Raw genomic sequence first — 25625 nt, 5'->3', positions numbered from 1 at the left:
TTTGCGAACTGCTGAAAATACAACTCCTGCCTTGGGCGCATAAAACCCCTGTGACGATTTTCACCTGGCTTCCAGTGCTAAACTGGAGTTTTATGTTAATTTCTTCATTTCTTTATATTTACTGTGTTGAGGAGCAATTGGGCATGGGAAGGAAAAACAGGAGGTGTGGTTGGAACGAGCAGCAAACCCCCCACCCTCACTATAATTCCATGTGAATCTCTTCGGTAAATTTTTGCGCTATTGCGACTTTGGGGCGTTTGCACAAATCTGAGTTGTCAGTGCTTGTTCCGTGTCTCTCTAGGAAATAATCCTGAAACGAGCAGCTGACATTGCTGAGGCGTTGTACAGCGTGCCCCGCAACCACAACCAGATCCCCACTCTAGCCAACACTCCCGCCCACACCGGCATGATGGGCGTGAACTCCTTCAGCAGCCAGCTCGCCGTCAATGTCTCCGAAACATCGCAAGCCAACGACCAAGGTAGGTGGGATTTCGAGGGTTAATCCTTCACCTTGTTGGCTGCTTTTGGCCTGTTCATGCGAGCTGATGTCACCGCGTCCTCCCTCTCTCTGTCCCCCTGGCCGTGTGTCTGAGCGCGGAATGAAATGCCGTCTTTAACTTTTCTTGTAATATTTAATTCTCCCTGTTCTTTCATTTACTGTTATCATAAAGCATCTCCAGTGGGGGAAAATATACAATTGGCAAAGTGTAGAAAGCTCTTTGTTATTCGCAGTAAATATACAGTGTATATGGTTGGTTTATAAAATAATTATGTCTCGGTACCTCCACCTGGTTTTGGAATATTTACACAGATAAATCTAATTTGATGTCTGTGATTTTAAAATACTTTGTTTGTAGGCATGTGTGACATATATGTTACTAATAAAAGTAATAGTTGATTTAATTTACCAGTTGTAATTGAAAATGCATGTAGCATATTGCATTTAAAATTAATTTTGATACTAATGAAAGCAGGGAAACAGGATTATTAGATATGTTCAAACGCATTTTTTTTGCTTGCAACGTAATTATTAAATTGATTGCTCAGATAGGAACAAATTGTTGTTTAAAATCCTGATTCCGCTATGTTTCCTCTTCTAAAAAGATTGTCTTTTAATGCGTTTCCAAGCTAATAAGCCTTATAAAATTCTGTACTTGCTCTTGAATTAGTTTTCACTGATGGCTACACCTTACGAAAGCTTGTTGTTAGCATAAAAAATATCAATCACAAAATGAAGACCCCAAAACAGCCTTTTAAAGTAAATCACTGCAACAAAAAAGTTTTTCTTGTCAGCTCTGGCATTTGAAGGTGCGGAGAGGCTGAAAGTTCACGCAGTGTGTTGGTACAAAGCGGGACTCGAGCCTGTTGATAATTGCTCCTAAAGACAAACGTGAAGGCACCTGACACAGCTGGATCGAAGAGAGCTTTTGTTGGCTGTCTGTGCTAAGAGGAGAGACAACATAGAGTGCTCGCGGATGATTTAAGTAGGGTTGGCGTGATAAGGTTATCTCAAGCTGCAAGAGTTGATAGGGCAGTGAGAGACAACTCAGAGCAAAGCTGTGCAATCAATTAAAACTGTGTAATATATGCTGCATGAGGAAACCCCCCAGCCCTAAGTCTATCTTATAAAATAACATTATTTTTTTGGGGTGGGGGGGTTTCTAACACAGTAGGTTACAGTCGCAACACAAGCAGTGTTTCCCCGCGAGGATATGTTCCCAGCAGTACTCCTCAGCAGTCCAATTACAACACAGTCAGCAATAGCATGAATGGATATGGCAATGCCGGCATGCCCAATCTAGGTGTACCAGGTTCCCCTGGATTTCTTAATGGCTCCTCAGCTAACTCTCCTTATGGCAGTAAGTGTCTATTTTTGGTAACACATCATCATATAGATTCATATTTACTACAAAATCAACTCCTTGCATTGTTTTGATTTCCTCTATTGTCAGCTACTGGATAAAAGGAGGGGTGACTCTGGAGGCTGGACGTAAAAATGAAAATAATAAATTGATCTGTTTGTGCCAGAATACAATCTCAGATAGAGAAAAAAAAAAAATGAACAAAACAAAACGAAACAAAAAAAAAACAAAATAAAAATTGGACTGCTCAATTCATAACAAAAGTCCAACACAAAAGAGTTTGCCTGTTATCCAGAGAGTGGCCAAGCCAAGGCATTTCATTTTTATTTTTTTATATATATTTTTTTTATATATATATATATCTCTATATATATTTTAAGAGGCAAGGCCCTATCACTCTCTTTTTCCGTGTTTGCCGTGAAAACCTCAATCTGAGTCCTGATTATTTTTGCTTTATTGCAGTAGTGCCGTCAAGCCCTACCATGGCAGCCTCTTCGGTCACCCTCCCTTCAAACTGTAGCAGTACACACGGCATTTTCTCATTCTCACCTGCCAATGTCATCTCTGCAGTGAAACAAAAGAGCGCCTTCGCTCCTGTTGTCAGGCCCCAAGCCTCTCCTCCACCATCTTGCACCAGTGCAAATGGAAATGGACTTCAAGGTGAGCCCGATCTCTCTCAATTTTCTCTCTGCTGCTTTTTTTAAATTTTTTTTATTTTTTTATTTTTGGTGCTTTCGGGGAGAAAGGTACCTGGCTGGATTTTTCAGTGCTCTTGTAGTGATGCAAAAAGCAGGGGGAGAAATAGGGTAGCGTGAATGGTCTGCTGAGATTTTCAGGTTTTTAGTTCATTTTTGATGCTTGCATTAGAGCAAACACCAGTTGTTTTTCTGGCATTTTCCCTTAGGAGTCTGTGCCTTAAATTTTAAGGGAAGACTGTATCCCGGAATGCCTCTTGGAGGGTTTGTGTATTCCTGGTGTTTTTATGTTTTCTGAACACATTTCTGTGGATGTTTAAACCCAGCAGTGTTCTGGTAGGACACAGTGTGATTTTCTTACCTTATATAGGGTGCAGTAGTGATTTTAAATATGTCAAGTTAATATAAGTCAGGTTAAGCCCTTACTCTGTGGACTGAGCTTTCCTGGACTAGGCAGCCCTGTCTGCAGTGGTTTGCATGCTCTGGGGGTGCCAGCTCTTACTGTGGTGTTAGAGTGGTTACATCCCTAAATGAACTAAATATTTTAATTAGGGCAGGCAATTTTAATATTTTGTCCTTTTTTTTAACATATAATCCATGTGATTTCATGTGGGTAATGCAAGAAACAACTGATAAATCAGTGGCAGAATGTCTGTGGTCACCTGCAGGGTGTGGGGCAGGAGGAATTATGGCACAATGTGAGAGCAAAAACACAAAGAAGTCACCCTAAAAGGGAAGACTCACCGCCAACTTTTAGGGGGTATTTTGACATGCATGTAGGTGCATTAGAGTCACTGGGAAGGTTTGTTTGCCTCTGCTGGAGTCTCAGTGCACAGTGCAGTGAATTGAGGCACTTCAGATCCCATTGAAACCAGGAAGGGTTGAGGACAGCCTCATCCCGAGGTCGTCACTCCTCTTGACTTCCTCAGCTCAGCAGCAGCAGCAGCACAGGATTATTCATCCTTTGTATCACCATGACACCCATAATCCAACCAGCACTGACAGGCAAACAGATGAGGGGGATTTTAATTTGCCAAACCAGTTCTGGACACCAGCATTTTGTAGGGTGCTGAAGGCACTTTGGAGCGACATCATCCCAATCCCACAGAGCTGCCTGTCCACCCCAAATCCACTGCAGGATCTCAAAATGAATCTTCCTGTAGCTTGCTCTTAACTTCTTGGGCCAAAAAAACCATCTGAGACCTTGTTATGCACTCAGGTCAACAAAGAGCTGAGAATCCAAATGCACAAACTCATTGTAGCATGATACTAAAGGAAAAGATAATTAAATTAACAGTTCTTTGTGTATTTCTTTAGTGGAAGCTTCACTGTGTTACTACTGTAAGTAGAAAACTATATCCATGTTCTTAGAAAAGATAATCCATTCATAAAATAATCCAGTGTCCTACTTTCCTCTTTTTGTAAGAGGACACTGATATGAAAAGTAAATACTGAAATAATATAATGAAAAAAAAGAAAAATTATATAATAAAATAAATAATAAAAAATAGACAAAAATAAAATAAAAACTAGTATGAATGTGGTAACATATGGCTTAGATCTGAGGCAGGAAGATCAACTAATTGATTTTGATTTACTCTGATAAACACAATTATTTAAAGATCTAAATTAAAATTATCCAGATTTTTGCCATTTCAGTATGTGAGTAAGGGTCTTCCTGTCATATACTCAAGGTTTTAGGTACTTCAAATCTCTAGATAACCTCAAAGTGGGGTTTTAAGGAGAACTGGGAGGGCTGAATGAGGACCCGATGTCATTAGCACCTCCCCAGGCCCCCAGTAATTGCACATCTCCATCCTGAAGTACAAAATGTTTTTTGTGTAAAGCTCAGAAGACTTTACACAATTCCAATGACTTGGAATCAGCCAATACTGATTTGTTAAATAGGTCATGAATTCAGCTCTTAAGCTGAGCCCAACCTCTCTTTGCACTAAGCTTTTTCCATGCCCAGAGAGCCCAGTGAAGACCTAACCATGCCTTCAACCCCTGATTTTTGGATGCTGCAATCCATGCAGCATCCTTTTGGGATCATCCTTTTGGGTTTTGGATCAGCAGCTGAACTGAAAACCAAGTGTTGAAATTAAATAGATAATACGTAAATAAAGAAATAATTAATTAAATAAAAATTGTCAATTTTCCTCTGTCAGCTGAACCTGAGTCATTTTGTGTTGAGCAGAATGACCCAGAGAAACAGGCAGAATGTCCTTCTGGCCTGGTAGCTAGAGCAGCAACTTCCAGGGTTGTGGCAAAAAAAATTGCATAATTTATGCAAAGTGGACAGCACCCCAAGGTGATGCTCAGTGTTGTGGGAGTTAGGGAACTGACGTGGAATCACAGAATCCTGGAGTGGTTTGGGTTGGACGGGACCTCGAAGACCATCACGCTCCAGCTTTGGGCAGGGACACCTTCCACTGTCCCTGGCTGCTCCAAGGCCAGTCCAACCCAGCCTTGAGCACTTCCAGGGATGGGGCAGCCACAGCTTTGCCTGTGCCAGGGCCTCAGCACCACCTCATGTCCCCACCCAGGAGTCCTGTGTGAGCTCCTTCACCATCCCAGCAGAGGTACCATCCCTTCTTCCACCCAAAGCTTTGAGTCAGTTCAGACTGAGCTCACAAAAGCCCTCAAATTCACCCATTCCTCCTCACATCTGTGCCTTGGTCTGAGCTGCAGCCAGGGCTGAGGGGCAGGACAGGGATGAGTTTGTCAGCTCCTTCCTTCATGAGACATCGTCAAGAAAAACCACCAACACTGCTGTGCTGGTACTTATCTACACTGCATTTGATACATAGAGTTCATTAGGGAGCTTTTGCTTCTTCCTTCCTATTTTCTCAGTCATTTGTTGTCAGGGAACTCTTTTTAAAGTTTAATTAGTTGCTTTCTGGACTCGGTACAATCACCTTGAGAGTTTTCTGATCAGCACATTTTCTACATTAAGTTAAAATATGGAATTTGAGAGCTGCAATCCAACGCAGCTGAAGTGTTTTTGGTGATCTTCAAGTAGAGAGCCTCATTTTAGGGCAGAGTGTGAAGGAGCTGAGCCACAGCTGAGGAGATGTCACTGTTAGGAATGGCCACATTCAGGCAAGCCAAGAGGGCAGTAAGAGCTCACTGGTGGTGCATAAGAGGCAAATCCCTCAGTTTATGGAGAAGTAGGGCCTTGGATAAGAATGGATAAGAATTCAGACAAGGGTGATCCTTCTGCAGGGATTTGGGGGTTAATTGACCCTCCCTGGTGGGTAAACCACTCTAGGGTATCTCTGTGTGGGAAAATGCTGCTTGTGGTGCATCTAAGTTGGTGAGAACAGCAGAAGTAAGCAGTTCCAGCTGGACCTCAGGGGGATTGTTTTGTCCCCTAACAAAGAGTTAAACAGAAGTTGAGCTGCTCTGATTTCTGGCTTGTTCTGATGTAACCCTGAGCACCAGGACCACCCGAGCCCACCACACCAGAAGCAAGATCTTGCTGCCTGTGAGCACAACCCCAAAACCCTCTCTGTGCTGTAGGACCTACTGTCCAAGAGTGAGCGTGGAGATGTCTGCAGGTCACACTTTTTTGGCAAAGAGATCCAAGACAACTTTCAGGGGAAGCTGTCCCTGCTCATGGCAGAGGGTTGGAACAAGATGGTCCTTAAGATCCCTTCCAACCCCAACCATTCTGAGATTTGGTGATTCAATGATCAAGGCAGAGGTTGAGTGTGAAAAAGGCAATCTGGGGGATCTCAGAGAGGTCAGGCTGGGGGCAATGCCAGACCGAGCTGATGTTTACTCCTCCCCCTTGCTGCCCCCGTGCCAGCTGCATGGCCATGGTCAGCCTAAGGAGGGCCAGCACTCAGGAGCTGCAGCTCTTGGAGGAGAAATCTCCCCCTGCTGTCCCCAGGGCCTGACTCACTCCTGTGAGTAATCCTACAGAAAAGAGCTTTTGGGTCATGTCCAAAAAGCCACAATCTTGTTGACTCTCTGTGACCTCCATAGTCTGTGATCAGAAAGTCAAGTACTCACACGAATTTTTTAAGAGCAGAATCCTGCCATGTGTGTTCCTTAGGGCAGAGAGGCTTTTCCTGTTTAAAACAATGAACATTAAGGGTAGAAAAGAAATTTTTTAGTGAGAGACTACTGGCTGGCTGCAAAGTTGGAAGCACAATATGTGTTCAAAATTTGGTTTTCAATTGTAATTTGCTTTCTATAGATTGTGAAAGATATTGCTCTCTGGTTATAAGACTATAATGCACAGCAAAACGCTCTCTATTTTCTTTTAAAATTGCATCCTGCTTAATTTTCTGGTCTTCCTCCAGATGAAAGTATTAAAATTATTATTAAAAAACTCACCAGCTCATTTTTCTTTAAGAAGGCGTTTGGTATCAATTTGCACAGCAGGAAGCTCAGTGCAGAAATTCACAATTGTCAAAGATTGCTACTAAAATAAATTGTGAAACTCACATCTGGAGCACCAACCTTGCACCCACCTCCTCAGACTGTGCCACAAGGAGAGCTTAACAAAAATGGTTAAATTAAAGAACTGAGATGTTTTTCCTTTCCTCCAGAGAAATATGGCAGCGGATAATCTAAATTTTCACACAACAGAATCATAGCATGGTTTGGGTTGGAAGGGACCTTAAAGCCCATCCTGTCCCACCTTCTGCCATGGGTGGGACAGGCTGAACTGCTCCAAGCCCTGTCCAACCTGGCCTTGGACACTGCCAGGAATGGAGCAGCTGATGGTTGAATTGCAGCACGAGGCACTTGAGGACATGGTTGAGTGGTGAACCACAACAGTGCTGGTTGATGTTGGACTTGACCTTAAAGGTCTTTTCCAACCTTAATGATTCCGTGATTCCATGGCAGCTGTTCCTTAAAATGATCTCCTGCACCCCCAGGCCAGGTGCACCCCAGATAACCAGACTGCTATGGTGACAGATTTGCTGCTGAATCCCACAGGAGAAGCCGAACTGGGAGCAGGGGTTTGGCAGGTCCAGACTCAGGGTGAAGTCATCAGCCGGCCTGGGCTGATGAGGAGTGGAACAGAAGAGATTCAGTGAAGAGTTGTTTTTAAGAGCTTTTTTAGGGTGGTCAGGCCTTGGCAGGGGCTGCCCAGGGAGGTTTGGAGTCCCCATTCCTGCAGGATTCCAAAGAATTGCTGGAGGTGGCACGCAGTGCTGTGAGCTGGGGACAAGGTGGGGACGGGGCACAGATTGGACTTGGTGATCTTTGAGACCTTTGCCAACCTAAATGATTTTGTGATTCTCTGAAAACATGATAAGGAAACTGAATATTTTGTGTAGAAAGGCTCTCTGCCAATATAACCACTGTTCTCCAGTTAAATTTTGTAACTTAAGTTGCTGGTTAGGTTTAAAACATTCATTATGAAGAATGTTGCAAAATCATAACTTCAGTTTTAATTTTGACATTTTTGATACCTTTAATTGGGGAGAAAAAGGGCAGAGTTGGAAGACTTTATCCTGTTTCACCAACATCACCTAAGCTGTGTTTTAGGGAGGTTTAGCTCCATCCAAATCCACAGAAGGCTCTGGCAGGAGCAGGGGCTGCCCTGGGCTGTTGGAGCAATGCTGGTTGTGGTGGTGTTGCCTATGAAATGTGTACAGACCCAGCTCTTCCAAACCGTAAAGCTGCAAACAGCGAATCTGAAATAAATTAATATTGTTGAAATTAATGAACTGAGAAATTGAAGTTCACATCGCTACACGAACAAATTTATTAATATCTGTTGTACATAAATTAATGAGAAATATCATTATGGCAAAAATCAAACAACACTAAAATTAAAGACTGTCTAAACTGTGCTTCTACCAAAGAGTTAACTTGGAAAAAAAACAGTGGTTGTTGGCATCTCAGTCTTTATGTGTTAAGAAACCCCAGGATATGGTTGGTCAGGGGTTTTAATATCATGTCTTTTTATGGTGTTTGAGCTCTAGGATTGGGAGAAGGCTTAGAGTTCTTGGTTTTGGTTTCAGAGAGTCCTTGGCTTGCTCAGTCCTGCTTTTATCATGAAGTAGAATAGTGGAAAATGAGGTTTTTCTGCCCAGGGCATGAAGGGGTGATTGGAGGGGGTGTCCCCAAGGGATGGGGACACAGCCAGAGGAGTTGTCAGGAGCCTGGAGAGAATTGAGCCTGGGGAGGCGGGGATGCTCTGCCTGCAGAGCTCCTTTCTCAAGGAGAGGCTGCGTGGGTTGTGATTGCTGGGGGGAGTGTCCGTGGTCCTTGCTCTGGGGATGCCGTGGAGGAGCCGGGCTCTGCTCTGCATCCCCCCTCCCTGTCCTGTGGTGGCTCTGAGCCCAGCGTGCCAATAACAGCTCCTTTTCTTCTCTTTTTTCTTTTAGCCATGTCCGGGCTTGTAGTCCCGCCAATGTAAAGTCACTTTTGTTTACCTACCGTAGCACCAAGCTGCAGAGGATGGGCTTAGGGGACAAGTTTAGTATATTAAGACATGCTGATGGAAGCAGTATCTTCACGCAGAATCAGCAACAAAATCGAAAATGCTACAGGAAAAAAATAAAAAAAAAAACCCACAAAAAAAAAAACCCACAAAAAAAGAAAAAAAAAAGACTTTGTTTAAAGATTTTATTTAAACTATTAAGAATCTACATGCAAAACAACCTACTTCTTCATGAACAATTCCATTTTATTGACTGAATTTTTCTCATATTTTCACACTTCTCAGTCCTGGAGAATAAGGAAAAAGCGACGCCTATTTTGTATAAAGTTTCTGATTACGTCTTGGCTATGTCTAGTACTTGCTATGTGTTGGGAGAAACTTTGTGGATGCACCATTTTGATTATCATGAAACACTGATGAAAAATGCCTCCGAACATTTTTCTGTACTCATAACTAGATTCACAATGGTTGTGTATCTCTATAATGTGAAATATTTTTTTGTGGTGGAAAAAAAAAAAAAGGGGGCCAAGGAGGTTATGAGCCATCAAACTGGAAAAAAAAAAGAATAAAAAAAAAAGGATGAATATATGATTAGAAAAAAAAAACCACACAAAAAACCGGGGCGTGGGGGCGGGCGCGGGGGGGTTTATCGTTGCTTAACTTCATCTTAATGAAATGGAACTTTGTAACTTATTGTAGTTAGAAATTGTAACTTTGATATTGAATTCTCTTGCCTTCAACAAGCACACTGACAGAGAAAAAAAAAAAAAGAAATTGCTACTGTCTGTTGGTTTAAAAAAATGAAAAAAATATACTTCCACTGCTAGAGCTTCCTGTTAAGCAAGTGTGATCTGCAACATTTTTTCAACTTTTGCTAGCACTGTATACTATTGCATTTTAGGCTACTGTGAAGTCTATGTTTCTTGTACCAGAAAATTGTCCTTTTGACTTCTAGATCCTTCTTCCCTAATGTGTTTTGTATGTGGTTATAAAATTGTAGACTTTTGTGATTTTGCCAAAGTTGTAGCTAAATATTTATACACTTGTCTTGAATTTTTTTCAGATCCACTTAAATATTTAGACAAAAAAAAAAGCAGATTTTATTCCTTATGACCGCTATAAGGAATAAAATAGTCTTATCCATTGCAACACTTTCTTTCACATAAACACTTGCAGTCACTAAGGGAATTTATTTTGTAACATATCAACTATAAATATTGTATTTATCTTTGAAATTTTGTATATTGCTTTTCATCATTTTTTTTATGTTCTTGTATGTATTGGTTTTTGTCCTGGCCTGGTATTGTGATGCTGAAAATAGCATTAAGCCAAGAACTGTTGCCTTCATGTTTTTCTTTTAAATAAAGTGTCTGTGCATTTCATTTGTACTTCATAAGGTTGCTATTGTTTAACCTTACCATCCTTTCTTTTTTAATTTTTTTTTCAAAAATTCAAATTCATTGTTTATTTTTATATTATTTTTAAGTTATCAGAACAAATAATTTTGAAAGAAAAAGTCGTTTGTTGTATAGTCAAATCAAAATTGTGCCACATGGCTGTAATGGATACTAGTAGAATATGTGCATGTGATACAGCCACAGAAAAGATGAATCTATTTTGTGGTTGCATTTTTTATTTTCTTTTTTTTTGTTTGTTTGTTTGTTTTCTTTATTTTTTAATTTTATTTTTAATTTTTTTTTTTTTTTTAAGATTGTAAAAAGTCATTTTTAGCTGCCACCCATGACTTTGCCACATAGCTGAACTGTGTTTACTGGAAAAATTCAGAGGCCTAAAGTTTAAAAATAAATTCACTTCTGATGTTTTAATTAAAATGTTTGCCACATGAACTTCTCTGATGCCTTAAAAGTGAACTTCTTTGAAGAACTTTTGTGCTGTTTTATCACAGGCTTACACCACAATTGTTAATCACAACTTCATTTGGATGATTTCTGGTGTAAAAAAATAAGGGGAAAAAAAAAAAGCACAATCCCGGTGTACAATTCTGCCACTCCTTTATGTGTCGATTTTCTGCTGCACTCTGCATTCTCCCAAACCCTGCTCTGCTCAAAACCGGGGAAGGTTTCACGGGAAATCAGGATCACACCGAATTTTTAATGTCTGGGAGTTGTTTATTTAGGTTTCTTGGGGTTTTTTTTAGGGAACTTTTTTGTAATCAACCCGTAGCCGATGGTACTTTTTAAACTGGAATGACCTCCGTTGTATTCCGTGGCTCTCAGTGCCAAATCCAGCCAGAGAAACGTGGAGTTGTTTTTATTTTTACTTTGCACTAAATCTTTTGCCAGCGCAGCACTGCAAAACACGTTGCAAACTGCAGCAGAATTCACCTTTTAACCAAAAAGGAGGGATCATTTTTGTTAATTATTATTAATTTTTTTATTATTATTATTTTTGGTTTTTTTTTTTTTTTTCTTTTTGGGCAAAAAAATAATGCACATTTTAGTCAAGCTTTTCTGGAAGGTTTAGAAGAAGGGTTCAGCGTAGCACAGCTCTGTGAGCACGGCCAAGGTTGGCTAGGTGGGAAAGCCTGAGAAGTCACTTTGGAACTGAATTGCCTCCGTTATATTTTGTCTAAGTAAGGTTTTGCTCTAAAAAAAAAAATAAAAGAAGAGGTCACGTGTACATGTTAAGAAAGTCTGCAAGTTCCTTCATAAATGCAATCTGTTTGTGTTTTAGATTAATTAGTCAATGCACTCATTGCTTCATTGTCTCCAGACGGAAAGCTTCACTAAATGGTAGATTTTACTGTTAAAGACCCTACAATAAGATTGTTTTATCTGTACATTTTTTCATATATTTAACTGTATAAAAAAATGTTCATTTTACACAATATTTAATTAAAGTATTTCTTGTCTGTGAATTTCACTTTTAGTAATTTTATCTGGTTTGATTATTAAAAAAAGTGGCTAAACACTAAACGAAATAGCGCAACACTGGGGGTTTCATTTCTAAATATCAAAATTTTTATTCCTTTGTTATGAAAAAGCCCAAACCCTTGACGTGGTTTTTCCAGTTCCCTGGGAGGAAGATGAGGAAGGACATCTCTGCTCTGCAGTGCCAATCACTTGTTGTTCAGCCTCGGTGAAGTATTTATGCAAAACTGCTCACTATTTGTGAAGAATAAAAGCAGAATATCTCTTTTTCTTATTTAACCAAAATGGTGCACTTCAGTCAGGCTTTTTGTAAAGCAAAGGTAACAATAGATTTTTTTTTTCCTTTTACTATTTTAATATCATATTGTGAAAGTCTGTAAACAGGAAAAGTTATTTTAAACAAAGCACAACCCAAATTTTCCATGTGGTGGTTTGACACTGAAGGTCGACGTGCTCGTCTCTTAAGTGCTGAGAAGGAAGCAAATTCTTTTTGCTAATTATAATACTGAGCACAAATATTTCATCCTCTGAGCCATAATATGTGCAATGCACATATAGTGGGTGCAAAAATATATTTATAATGAGGTGGGCACGTGCAGCCTTGGAGCTGGAGAGAGCTGCAAAGCTTTGCCTGATGTGCAGGTCTGAGTTCCCCATTCCAGACACCAAATGTGCTCCTGTATCCTTTTGTGTGACCAGCACCACCAAAAAAAAGGGCATTTCCACAGGAATATGGGTCTGGCAGAGGAATGTAAGCGCTCGTGGTGGTGAAACAGGGAGTTTGTTCTGGAGTTTGATCCGGTCATTAATCAGACGGCTGCTGACAACTTTGAGAGGGCACTGAGAGACTCGGAGCTCCAAAGTGAAGGGATGGAGTGGTGTGTGTGGATCCAGTGCCAAAGGACACGCTGGGTGCCCCAGCCCCTCCTTGGCTGCCTGTGGTTCAGGGATGGAGTGGGGAGAAGGCAAAACTCAGTCACTGCAGTCACAACCTACAGGAAAACCAGGATTTTTAACCATGCTTCCTTTCTTCTCCAGCATTTCCATAGTTTTCATGTCAGATGAAAACTGATTTGATGAAAAAAAAAGGTGTTAAAGCTGCAGAACACTTTGGATTATTATTATTTTTATTATTTTTTATTATTATGCATTGAAAACTGTTCCAATCTGAGTGTGTGTCTGCGTATCGTGTTTAAAAGGCAGCATAATCAGATGCATCCCACTAAAAAATAAGCTGGTTTTTAGGGATGAAAGTCTGCACGATGCCTACTGGCACTTTTCCTTTTAGTTTTATTTCAAAGGTTTGAATAATGAGCATCTAAATGGTTCCTCTAACTTTCAATGCAAGGAAAACACAAAAGGAGAAAACCCACATATGACAATTCCTAGAGCAATCCACCACCTACGACACAAGTGGGTAAGAGCCCTGCTGAGGAAATATGTTGTGTCAGCCCACAGTGAGTTTAGACACAGGAAGATGATAAAAATTCCTTAATCAAAACGAAGGAATAAGAGTCTCTAAAAGTACATGCCAATTATTGCAGAGCAGCTTTTAAAAGTCTTTCAAGCTTTTAAAGATTATTCAAAGCACTTGAAATAGGCTTCAATCTAATGCCTCATTTCATTGCATTAAACAGCCTAGTTAATAAAGAATCAATATATTCAAAGGGCAAGGTTATCTTTTGTCTATAAGGGGTGGTGTCATTCTGAACCTTTTATAGTTCAAATGCTGAAAAAGACCTCATGAAATCTATACTCATCAAGTGGGTCAACTAGAGCAATAAAGAGGCCTCTGAAAGAATGGCTGCACTTCTTTAAAACAACTATAAGTCTTATCTCCCCACATAGTCCTCGCCAGGCTCCGCCAGAAAATGTCAATTTCTCATCAAGACAAGAGGCCCGGCGATAATTTTTTCCCAGAGAATACACACAATTAGGAGAATGCAGAAAGGCCCCACCAGTGATTTGTAACTTATTATGTCACCGGCGGGCTGCGACCCGCCGCTAAGCAGATAATAAGGGCTGTTGATAACGCAGGTGTCAATAGGGCCCGCGGTGATGCTTGAATGTGAGCCCTTGTGAGCGCGCAGATCGCGGCGCCGATAACCGCACACCCGCCCGCCCGCGCGCCCGCGCCCCAAATTAATGCCCTGGATAAACCGCACAAAGGAGCGCCGCTTCTTTATCCTCCCTGAGACAATTCCCCGCTTTACCCTTCAAGGAGCTCTTTTATGTGCGAATAAGGTTGCTTTTAATGAAATTGAAACTCATCAGAGGAAATCAAAACCCTCAAATCAGATTACAAATTGATTTTTTTTTTTTTTTTCTCTTCCCTTCCTTTTTGGCCACTTGTCGTTGTTCGATGGAGTGCCCTAAGTTTTACAGGGAAAGGAAGAGAATGCATCCAGTCTGGAGTCAGGGCATGCAAACAACCTCTAAACTAAAGCATACAAAGGAGGAACGTTCCTGAAGTCCCACAAGTCATAAAAAGTTTTAAAAAGTTGCTGGTATTCTTCAAAACTCTACCCAGATACTTCATAAAATACTAAAGTTGTAATTAAATGAACTGTCCTAGAACTTAAAATTGTAAAATCAAACAATAAAACCCAAGCCATTTCCCTTTCTCCTGTGCAATGCTAAATTTCATTGTTAGATGAAATATCAAATATAATTTCTCAGTGCTCAGGTCAAAATTAACAGATGGAGGAGCTGAGACCCCCTGGTCTGGGGCCCTGCTTCAGGGGTGACTCACTGAAGCACTTTGGCCAGCTGGGACATGACAGTGACAAAGGTAATACAGTTGTGGCTCGATTTTATTTCTTAAAGATTTTATTTCTTAAACATATAAATAAAGCAACAGTTGCACTTAATGGCTTTGTTTTCCCTTTGTTGGCTTCATGCTATTACTGAAAGGACATAATGAATTAAAAGGTGCAGTTAATTAGTCACAAAATTGTACACTTTTGGTGCCCACAAAACTTGTAGAGGATTTTGGTTATGTGACTCTTTGTTTGCATTTATCTTTAAGTAAATTAAGCTGTTTGAGGAATGACTTTGTAGCAAAAGCAAGTACTGAATAGAGGTGGTGAGGACTCAAGGAAATTATCTGAAAGCTGCTTTGCTTCAACCAGACAAAGTCACAGATTTCCTACTGTGTAAAATCTAAAACAGAAATATCAAGTGAAAAAAAAAGCAAACTGAGGCTGGAATTGGTGTGGGTAACACAGCCAGTCAAGAGTTGCCCTGTACCTACAAGGAAACATGGGATGGAAATACCAAGGGAAAGATGGAGAGAAGAAAGGAGGAAGATGTGAAAAAAATTGTACAATGAAACCCAATAAAGTTGTCTTTAATGATGTCCTTCCTTGTGGCATGGAATTCTGTTATGGGATTGAGTTCTTGGGGTGTCTCTGGAATTGTTTGGGTGGGAAGGGACCCCAAACCCACCCAGTGCCACCCCAGCCATGGCAGGGACACCTCCCACTGTCCCAGGGGCTCCCAGCCCCAGTGTCCAGCCTGGCCTTGGGCACTGCCAGGGATCCAGGGGCAGCCCCAGCTGCTCTGGGCACCTGTGCCAGTGACCCTTTTCCTCCTTAGGACAGCTCTAGGTCCAGGCTCTTGTGTCCACAGACATAAAAGAAGCTGTAATGAGTATAAATTATTATAATAACAACAATATAATCTCTAATAACCATTTCACAAGTCTACTTAGGCAGACCAGTTCAGTCCATGGTGCTTCTTCACCTTTTTGGTTTATCTGTGTGTCTCATCTTAGAGCAGGTCACGAATGCAAAAATTGCTGTAGTGTCCCAAGGATCTCTGCAAGGTCTTCCAGGATTTCTCCTCAACTATCTCTTCACTTGTTTCATCTCTTAAACACAGCCTGAAGAATTTACAGAGGCCAAGCAGTGGGTAGGGACCAGCCAGAGGCTCTGAGGCACCAAGGGGCGAAGCCAAGCCCATGGGTGAGGACCATGGACCTCACAAATCTTAACAAATCTTAACAAATCCTAACAAATCCCTGGAGCTGTTAAAGCCTGAGCAGCAGGGGCCCAAGGATATCAGTACTTGGCAAAATATAAACATAAATGATGGGGTTTATTTAATTAGAAAGCTACTCAGAGACCTTTTAAAGCTCTAAACCAGTATTAACTGGCCCAAACCTGCTAAAATAATGTTTTACAGAAGTCCAAGCCAAGCCATCCTTGCCCACCTCAGTCTTTTTCCAGAGCTGTATATCCCCAACCAGAGATTTGTCGGGATCCTTCAGCAGCTCAGCCCTGAGCAGTGACAGAGCACAGGGAAAACACAGACTCAGAGCAGCCCTTCTAACAAAAAATTTGTCCTGGAACAACCTGCTCAGGGTATTGCACATAAAGATTTTGAAAATGCTCTGCTGTTGGTGGTTGTAAAAGGCCCTAACCAAGTAAGTGGAATGGCTCAAAAATAATAAATACATAAATAAACACAGAAATACAGAAATTAATAAATACAGTTGAGCCATATTTACATTAGTGATGTACAACAGAAATCGGCAAGAAATAATTTTAAACTTGGTTTTCTTTTTTTAAATTAGCCTGGAAAGCAGCTACCAGAAGCAAAGCTGTGCTCATGCTGGCTAGGTATTATAAAAGAACCAATGGCAGTGCAGCGGCTGCCATGGGAAGGAGCCCAAGGAAAATAACTTTGATAAATAGTTCAGATTAAATGCAAAAGAGTTTTAGGCAGATGACACTTTGTGAGGTCATCTCAAGGTGGTTCAGATGACCCAGGTGGCAGGATCCAGCTCAGCACCTGCAGTCAGAGTTTTTGCAGTGACAAACTTGGTGACAGCAATTTCAGCAATGGCTGAGTTGATTTGGTTTTTTTCCTCTTCATTTCAATGGGTTCATCTGGTTCAGCTCAATGACAAACTCACTCAGAACTGAAAACATGATTGGGCGTTGGAAGAGCAGAAAATGTGTATTCCTCTCCCTATCTATGAACAAAAAATAAATTCCAAAGGATAAGATCTGCTGGGTTTTAATATCTTAAGGATGTGATGATCAGAAACCACCTATTAATTTTTTTTACTATAGATAATAATATCTCCTTTGCATATTAACTTTATCAGTCAAATTAATTAACGAAATTTATCATTCAGGTGCAGAATATGTTCCTTGATTTTGCAGCCAGCACTATTTTGGTAGGTCTGGTTAACTGATGGAATTAATGCTGTTCTCACCACAGTGGTACTGAACTCTCATTTCCATCCAAAAAGAACTTGACAACTCATATAATAAAAAAGAAATGCAACTTTCTGCATTCTCATCCCTGCAAAGATATAAACCACATAATCAGATTACGAAATATAATTGCATACATGAATGTAAATAAATTAAATAATAGGGAGAGCTCCGTGATCAGTCAAAGGAAGTGCAAATTCAGTAACGCTCTTAGATTTGAACAAAACCAGTTAAATTTGTTGATAATGGGAATAATCTCCCCTTAGGAGAATGAGCTGACATTCTCAGAGAAAAATTAATAAAAGATAGATCAGACAGTACATTTTCCCTCATTTTCAGTGAGAATTGTATTTGAAAAACATCTTGAATGGAGATAAGATTGAATTTTCTATACGTTTTGAGGGAAACAGACTTGTGGTTTTCTCAAAAAAAAATTTTTGTCCTTCTAGTTCTTTTTTTTCCCCTCTTTCTTTTTTCCTTCTTTTTTTTTCCCCTTGCCATCCCCCTGAAGTGGGTGTTTGGGGCAGGTTGGTGAGCAGCCAGACACTGAGGAGCAATGGTTCATATCTGAATGTGTCCCTGAATAAAGTTACCCCGTGAGCCTCAGCCTTTGGGCTTTTCCTCTTCTTTTACACAAACCCACCCTTCTTTTCCCCTTCCCTTGACCCACGTCTTCCTGAATTGGGATTTGGCAATTCCAGTCCTTAGGCTGCTGATCCAAACCTCCTCGTGTGTCTCGGTGTCCCAGCAGAGCCCTCCTGTCCCCGGCCCTGTTGCTGGACCCGGCACTGAATATGGAGCCGGTGGGATCTGGGATCAATGCAGGCATCCCCAGCAGCCCATCTGGGCTCTCCCAGCGCTGCAGTGGGGAGCAGTACTGATGCCAGCTCTGTCCTGCACTGGGGGGACATCTCTGGGTCATGTTTTCCCAGTACCAGGTGATGTAAAGGAGGTGCGGTATCACAGAATCATGGAATGGTTTGGGTTGGAAGGAACCTTAAAACTCACCCACTTCTAACCCCTTGCACTTGGCCAGGCTGCTCCAAGCCCATCACACACCTGTGTGTGCTGAAGCCTGCAATAATTTAGATCTAACATTTTTTTCTTTCAAATCATTAGAATTTTTTAAAAAAAATTCCAACTTCTTGGAGGTCGTGTGATAGAGGAGATCCCAGGTGTTTGGTGACACTGCTGGGACAGCTCAGTTCCAGCCCCTGAGGGCAAAGCTGTGACACCTCACCAGCTGATCACCCGAAATTCTTCTCTTTGGGCTGCATTTTGCTGCCTCACTAAAGCTGCACCTACCCCAGGCTGGCCTTTGTTCATCATCAGCAAGAGGCTGAGCCCGAGCTCTCTCCCAGCCAGCCTCGGGAGCATCTGCAGCGTGGTGCTGCCCAGGGATGGCAGATGATGTTGGATGTTTGATGTTTCCAGCAAAGCGAATCCGCTCACCTTTCACCACCCCTCCCCTTAGCCCTCACTCCGCGCCTCATCCCGGGCTCATGGAGGGGGATAACCCATCCCAGCCAGGCTCAGCTCCTTGGATTACATGATGTGGAACCTGGGAAGCCGCCTTGGATCCGCCCCAGAGAGGTACAGGCACAGCAATTAGTAAAATCAAGGTGTATTTCCTACATCATGCAGCTGGGGGCATTTTGCAACTCATTTCGCCAGAGAAAAACTTGTTATTTAATTGCCTTGGCTGCTGCTGGATCAGATTCAAAATGAGTGGGAATATCAGGTCCTGCCAGATATATTCAATCATATTCCTGCTTTTTTTTCCCTGACTGGATCCGACGTGCCAGTAAGCAGTGAAGCAGTTAAATATGGACATGTGAATTCCAGCAAAGCTGAGATTTCAAACTCAACACCCTGCCAGGATGAACGAGGAAAATGAGCATCTCCCTCCACTCCCTGCCTGTCCCTGTGGTGAGTTTAAGGGCAAGAGAATTCACAGTGGTTTGGCCAAATGATGGAATATTTCCTATTCACCCTGATAAACCAATAATAACATCTTGTGCAGACCCCAAATGAATAAATAGTAATAAAAAAAGCCTGCCAGAATTCAGAATTATGGGTGATGTGAGGTCAGAGCTGGTGGGCATGGTGGAGATGGGGTACAGGGGCACTGTTCCCCCTGGATAGGGTGGGATGGGGCATTTCCCACCACCACAATCCTGTGCCCAAGTGAAACTGGGTGGAGAAGGGGAAAAAAAAGATATGTAAAAAAAGATACGTCTAAATGAGTCCAGTAGTGATTATGAAGTTCCTAAGAGGCAATCTAATTTAGCTATATAAAATCATGAAAGGGGAAGAATTAATTGATACTAATGAGTTATATGAGATAGCATCATAATTAATTCCTAAATAGAAAGAGGACATAGGCTGGAGCGAGGGGGGGATCAGACTGGCCTATATACCATAATAGATTACAGAGGCTACTTGAGATGAGAAACAAACTGCCAAAGTCAGAGTGGGACTGAGTTAGGAAGTCTTTGCCAATGCAAAGAAAAGTCTTTCCAGCAAATCCTGAGAGCTGGGAAGTTCAAGGGCCACTTTGCCATGTTCCTGCTGGCCCCTCCATGGCATTTGCACCAGCGACACCCTGGCCTGGTCTGTCCATCAGGGAGCACAAACACAACCTGTGCTGGTGGTTGCTGAGGTAATTATAAAGATTTAATTTGATTTTCCCCCCTAAATCGTGTGGTGAGTAAATCAGTACACAATCCCACAGCAGCATTCTTGCATCAACTTGGACACGTTATTTGGATGTGATATTCGGAGCCCAGCTGCCTTTTTTCTGCTCCATTTTTACTCCTTTGAGGGACAAATCACAGGTGACCACTCATATACTGGAAGGAAAAAACCTATGATGAATCACAGAAACGAAATTATGTAAGGACAGGACATTGTTTATGTAAATTCCGTAAAATCATCACATCCTGACTCCACCTTCACCAGCACAAATCAGAGACCTCTGCAGCTTTTCTCCTGAAAACCAATATTAGAAGTTGTGCTTGGTTTTTGTTCTCCATCTGAGCTTTAATTTGTAAAAAAATTCAGTTGCTACTGCAGGGAAGAGCTCCAAGTATGTTCATTTATCAATGCTGGATGCCTTTTTAGAGGGGAAATCATGGAAAGCTATTTTGATTTTCAGAGTTGTGTTCACAAAGAGAAAAAAAATAGAAGAGAGCTGGTGAGGGATTTTGGACAAGGGCCTGTAGTGCCAGGACAAGGGGGAATGGCTTTCCACTGCCAGAGGGCAGGGTTAGATGGGATATTGGGAAGAAATTAAATATTATCATATAATCCAAAGCAGGAGTGGGATGGAGCCACTCGGAGAAACAGAAATAGAGTAGAAAATCAGTAATTTAGATGTGAGGTGCTGATGTTCATCAGCCTTAATTTACTAATGATGGCTTCTCCTAAGATTTAACCTCATCCTTAACATACTACCCCTACTGAATTTTCAAAATCAGTGTTAGCCTGGTAATCTCTTCCCAGTTCAAATAAATTAAACATTAAATGGAAATAATGTGTGGATTTCCAGCTCTGGGTTTGCTGCCCAGTTTAGCACTGCCACTGGTGCTTTTTCCTTATGACAAATTCACAGTGATGAATGTACCAAAGAGGCCACAGTGTTTCTAAAAATTACACCTAAATTTGATGGAGAGCCAAGGCAGTACACTACCAAAATATTTGAGCAGGAGAAATATTTGAGGGAAGATGAAGGAAATGGTAAAGAAAAAGATGAGGATGAAGAAAATGATGAAAATTAACAAAATGATGAAAGAAATTATTGAGAGAATGATGAAATAAATAATGAAGATGAAGAAAAATATGATGAAAATTAAGAAAATGTAAACAATGGTGAAGAAAATTAAATAAATGGTGGTGATGAAAATATGGAAAAAATATGAGGAAAATGATGAAAAAATGACAAAATTACTAAAATGAAATGAATTACGAAAAAAATACAAAGATGAAGAAAATGATGAAATAAATGATGGGGATGAAGAGGAAGAAAAGATGAGGAGGAAGAAAAGCTTTCACATTTCTCAACCAGAGCCACCCCAACAGGCTCCCCACAGCCGGATCCTGCTCGCAGGTGGAAAAGCCGCTCGGACGCCGGCACAGAGCTGCTGATAAATCTAATCCTGAAGGATTGGAAATGAGGTAAAAGAAATTCTGATGAAAATTATGTACATGTACTTTGACAAGCTCATAAACACTGCAGCCATGATAAGTTTTCTTATTTTTTTTTTTAAGACCCGACACAACTGTGTAAGCCCAAACTCTAATTTTTACAGCCCTGGGTTTGGAGATCTGTCATTGGGAGATATAATGGAAAGAATAATTGCCTGGTGGCTGCACAAACAGGAGATGTGTTGTCAGGCTGCAGTTTGGAGGCTACATCTGGCTTCGGAAATGATTGATGCTGTCTCTGTGTGTGATTCAGGAAACCATTTTTTCTCCTTTCTTCTTTTTTTTTTTTCTTTTCCCTCCCCCCGCTAACACAACCACCACGCCGAACCTTCAATTAAATCAGTATTAAAGAAAACTTTTGATTTATTCCTCCTGCACCATGGTGCTGCGGCCAGGCAGCGCGCGGCCCTCGCGGCCGCGGCGGGCACGTGATTCCAATTTGAAATTAAAAAGTCATGTCTGAATAACACAACAGCATTCTCATTTCCTAATACTCTGCTTTTTACTACTTTGCATTCAACTGTGAAAAGTCTTTTAAAACTCTGAACAGCAGTAAAACTTGAATGAATTTTTGACCCATTATTGCATAGCGGGTGCGCTTTCCAAGTTGGAGAGACTGCCAAGTTCTCCCCACCTAATATTTCCACTTTAATTGTGCCACTTGAGAAATTTACGTGCCTCAAAATATGGCATGAATCTTACGCTTATTGCAGTATCATTAGCAGCAACATTTAAGCAACATCTGTGTGCTATAGAACTAATTGAAGTAGCAGAAGTGGCAGCTGTAAATCCACAGGAAGATGGCAGTTTGCACCCAGCACTGCTGAGTTAGCGGGTAACTGTCAGCCTGTTCCCGCAATCTGCTCTCGAGGACTACGGTACAGGCACACAATGTCCAAAAAAATACAGCGAGGAGGCTAATGATCCTATTAACCACTTTGCTGCACCAATTTGGCTGTTTTTCCAGTTTCCTTGTTGGATTTCATTATATATTTCACTGTTCCAGTAAAAAAGTCCAGTACGAGATGTGCTCGCTTACTTAAGTGGGGGGAAGCTCCTGCTCGGTTGAATCAATGCACAACCAATTCTTTTTTTCTTTAAAATTCCATGTATTTCACCATCTTTCCCATTGTTTAATTTTTCTTCATCACACACGCCTGGGTGAAAAAGAACTTTTCCCAACTGTTAATGCTGGTATTTAAAGCAATGACATTTTCCTCCCCGGGATGTAACATTTCCAATAATCAATAAAGCTGGAGGCCGAGGAGGGGAGGAGAAAGTCTTTTTTTAGGTGCGAGGGTGGAAGCACATCTTCATCGGGGCCGGGAATGCCGCGCATGGCCGGCAGCACGCCAGCCCGGGCCCTGATTGCACTAATTGGTGATTGCAGAGGGAGGAAGGTGCTTCCAGCAGCATGTCCTGGAATTACCGACTAATCCAGGCACAGGGTTCAGAGCAGCGCCGCTCCTTCCGTCTTCATCTGCGCCTTGGGTGGGGAAGAGCAGCCTCAGCAACCCCACAGCGCTCACGGGGACACGGGGGATGGAATTAAACAGGAAACAGGAATGGTTTGGGGTCGGGGCAGTTGGGTTTTGGAGGTCACCTCACAGCGCATCCCCCCACTGTTGGCCACCTCCGTCCTGGCCGTGGCGCGGCCCCGGGGAGCCGGGAAGGCGCTGCTGGAGCCCCCTTGCCATGATCTGTTTGCCAAGAGCCCAAGTTCATTAGAGGCCCAGCACGTCTGCAGGGCCGCCATGTGACAGGCTGGGAGCCACCGGTATTTGTTGTCTTAATGCACAAGTACTCGGGGACTGGACTGATAAGGAAAAAACTGTTTGGAATCCGCTGCTCTACACGCTCAGGGTGGCACGGGCCAGCCTGATATTGAAAATCAATAGTCACGTGGTGGTTTAAAGGTTAGAGGTCCCCTGAATTAACTTTCTAGTACTAAATTACCAGATCTATTTATTTATTTATTTACCTATCTGCCTCTTTACTTATTTATTTATTTGTTTCCCCTTTAGCAGTGACTGGGGGGGATGCACTGGCTTTAAAGGGGCACAGTCTGCACCTGGAGCCAGGAAAGAGCAAAATACTTTTAATACTTGGTGTGAGGATTTAAATGTGAGGATTTTAATTATGAGAAAATTTAGAATAACACACACAGCAATGTCCAAAATGGCAATGGAGCCAGGAGCATTGATAGTGGCCTGAAAATTAAAATGCTGCTTCAGTCTTTTAACTCACATCTGTATAATGCCTGCACTTGTGCTTCATATAATATTTAAATTAATTCATCTTTTATTACCAACAGTGTTTAAAAAATGTAAAGGAATGGTATTATTTACAATATTTATTCATTGGGAACGAACAAATAATATTGTCACAAATAAATTGAATGACTAGAGTCAAAGCTTGTGAAGACACAACATTGCTTTTCACCAGTGAGCACAGTGCACTCCCAAGGACTGCTCCAGTGTGTAGGTACTCACACCTGGAAGCACATTCATGACAGGTCTTTAGCTTCTCTGCTTTCAGCTGCTGCAAAACCCATATTATGCTTTTTTTCACTGAATAGATTTCTTATTTAATTTATTCCAATGTTTCCCTTCCCCTTGTTTTCATTCCCCAGGTACACTGGCAGCAGGATTTTCAATATAGTCAGATCACAGAATACCCTGAGTTGGAAGGGGCCCGCAAGAATCAGCGAAGTCCAACTCCTTGAATATTGGAATATTGAATATTTGCAGCCTGGGCTGGTGTTCTTCCGAAGGGCCAGCAGGGATCTGGGTCCCAGCTGCCCACTGGGCGCCGTGGCTGTGGGAGCTTTGGGATTTGGCAAACGCCCTGAGGGCGTTGGGCATTAACCACCTTGGCAGATCCCAGGATGGACTGGGTTGGAAAAATCCCCCCCAGTGCCACCCCTGCCATGGCAGGGACACCTCCCACTGTCCCAGGGGCTCCCAGCCCCAGTGTCCAGCCTGGTCTGGAAGTGGCAGCGCTGCCAGGGGTTCTGGGGGGGTCCCCAGGATGCCCCACACCCCTTTTCCATGGGCACATCCTGGTGGGCAGGGGCAGCCCTGGGTCCTGTCCCTTTGTGCCACCCGACCCCTCCGGGAGGGGACATCTGGAGCAGCCACTGAGGCTTTGAAGCACCAGATGTGGCAGGAAAAAACACTTCCAGGAATTCTAGACACCGCAAAAAAGATTTTTCTTTCTGGGTCAGGGACTCTTCTGCAAAGCCTTTTTTCTAGAAATACTCGGCTGTTTTAAGATTTATTGATTGCTACAGCTTAAGTCTAATTTTCTCTTACCACGGTGGGTCTGTATCCATGTGTGCTGTCCCAGCCAGGAAGGGACACCTGGGTGCTGCCACCAACAGGGCACTGGAGCTGGGCCAGGGGCACATATAAAAGTCCCAAAATAAGGGAAAAATCCAGGAGAACCACTCAGGTCTTATTGCTGGACTAAATGAAGCACTTCTAAAAAAATGTCCGAACTATGTATTATAGCATTTTTCCAGATAAATACCAAGCGTCTTCTTTAAAAATTAAAATGTTTCTTTTAAAATTTTTATTTTTTATTTATATGATTAGTTATTATATAATATCAGCGTATTACAATATACAATATATCACCCTATGTAATAATTAGACATTATAATATAATACAATACAGCACAGTATAATATAAATATGATAAATGAATGTTTAAATTAAACTTTAAATAATTTAAAAATTAAAATTAAACATAACCTTCTCAGCTCTGGAATCTTCAGACTCCTGTTCATTTGTGTCAGACCCAACCCTGCCATGGCCAGCTCCAATTTCTGGGTATTTCCAGGTGGGTTCCCCCTGCACACAGAGGCTTTGAATATACAATCAGAAAAATTCAACCTAAGGCACCCTTTTTGATAAATACACAAATAAAAGGATGGAGACGAGGTTGTAATACAAATCTCCTGATGCTCAGGGTCTGCTCAACCCCCACACAATTTTGCCTGTGTGAAGAGCCCTGGCCACTCAGTGTAGGATCCATGTACCCACAAGTTCGCACATAAATGGAATTATACCAGGGTAGAAACCAGAAAACCATCATTTGAAAGCATAACATGGGCCAAGATTCCCTGGTTTGCACATGCACAAAACAACCCTATAGAAACGTTGAGATTTATTTTTTTATAACTGTCATTTTTAACTAGCAGACAACTCCCCTAATGTTTATTTCTGCCAGCAATCTTATTAATTCCCATACTACTTCTGGACCATGCTTGCACTACAGAAATAATTTTAATTGAACATTTATTAAAATAAATGCTTCGTCAGGATATCCCCACT

General features: G+C 41.7%; 1 protein-coding gene across 4 annotated transcripts in view; it reads left to right on the top strand.

Moving 5' to 3' along the window:
• EBF3 (EBF transcription factor 3) overlaps positions 1-9351 on the top strand; it is a 120332-nt gene extending 110981 nt beyond the window's left edge. The window contains exons 13-16 of one of the 4 annotated variants that reach the window (XM_066554281.1): positions 302-479; positions 1674-1859; positions 2325-2522; positions 8911-9351. In XM_066554281.1, the coding sequence (XP_066410378.1) occupies positions 302-479; positions 1674-1859; positions 2325-2522; positions 8911-8942 (594 nt within the window). In that variant the 3' untranslated portion in view covers positions 8943-9351. Of the gene's footprint in view, positions 1-301; positions 480-1670; positions 1860-2324; positions 2523-8910 lie in introns of all 4 variants that reach the window. The other 3 variants (XM_066554282.1, XM_066554280.1, XM_066554283.1) reach the window with 3 other exon arrangements.
• Positions 9352-25625: the final 16274 nt, after the last annotated feature.

This window comes from Molothrus aeneus, chromosome 8, assembly GCF_037042795.1.
Source record: "Molothrus aeneus isolate 106 chromosome 8, BPBGC_Maene_1.0, whole genome shotgun sequence".
NCBI lineage: Eukaryota > Metazoa > Chordata > Aves > Passeriformes > Icteridae > Molothrus > Molothrus aeneus.
This window is presented reverse-complemented; position numbering and strand designations above follow the sequence as displayed.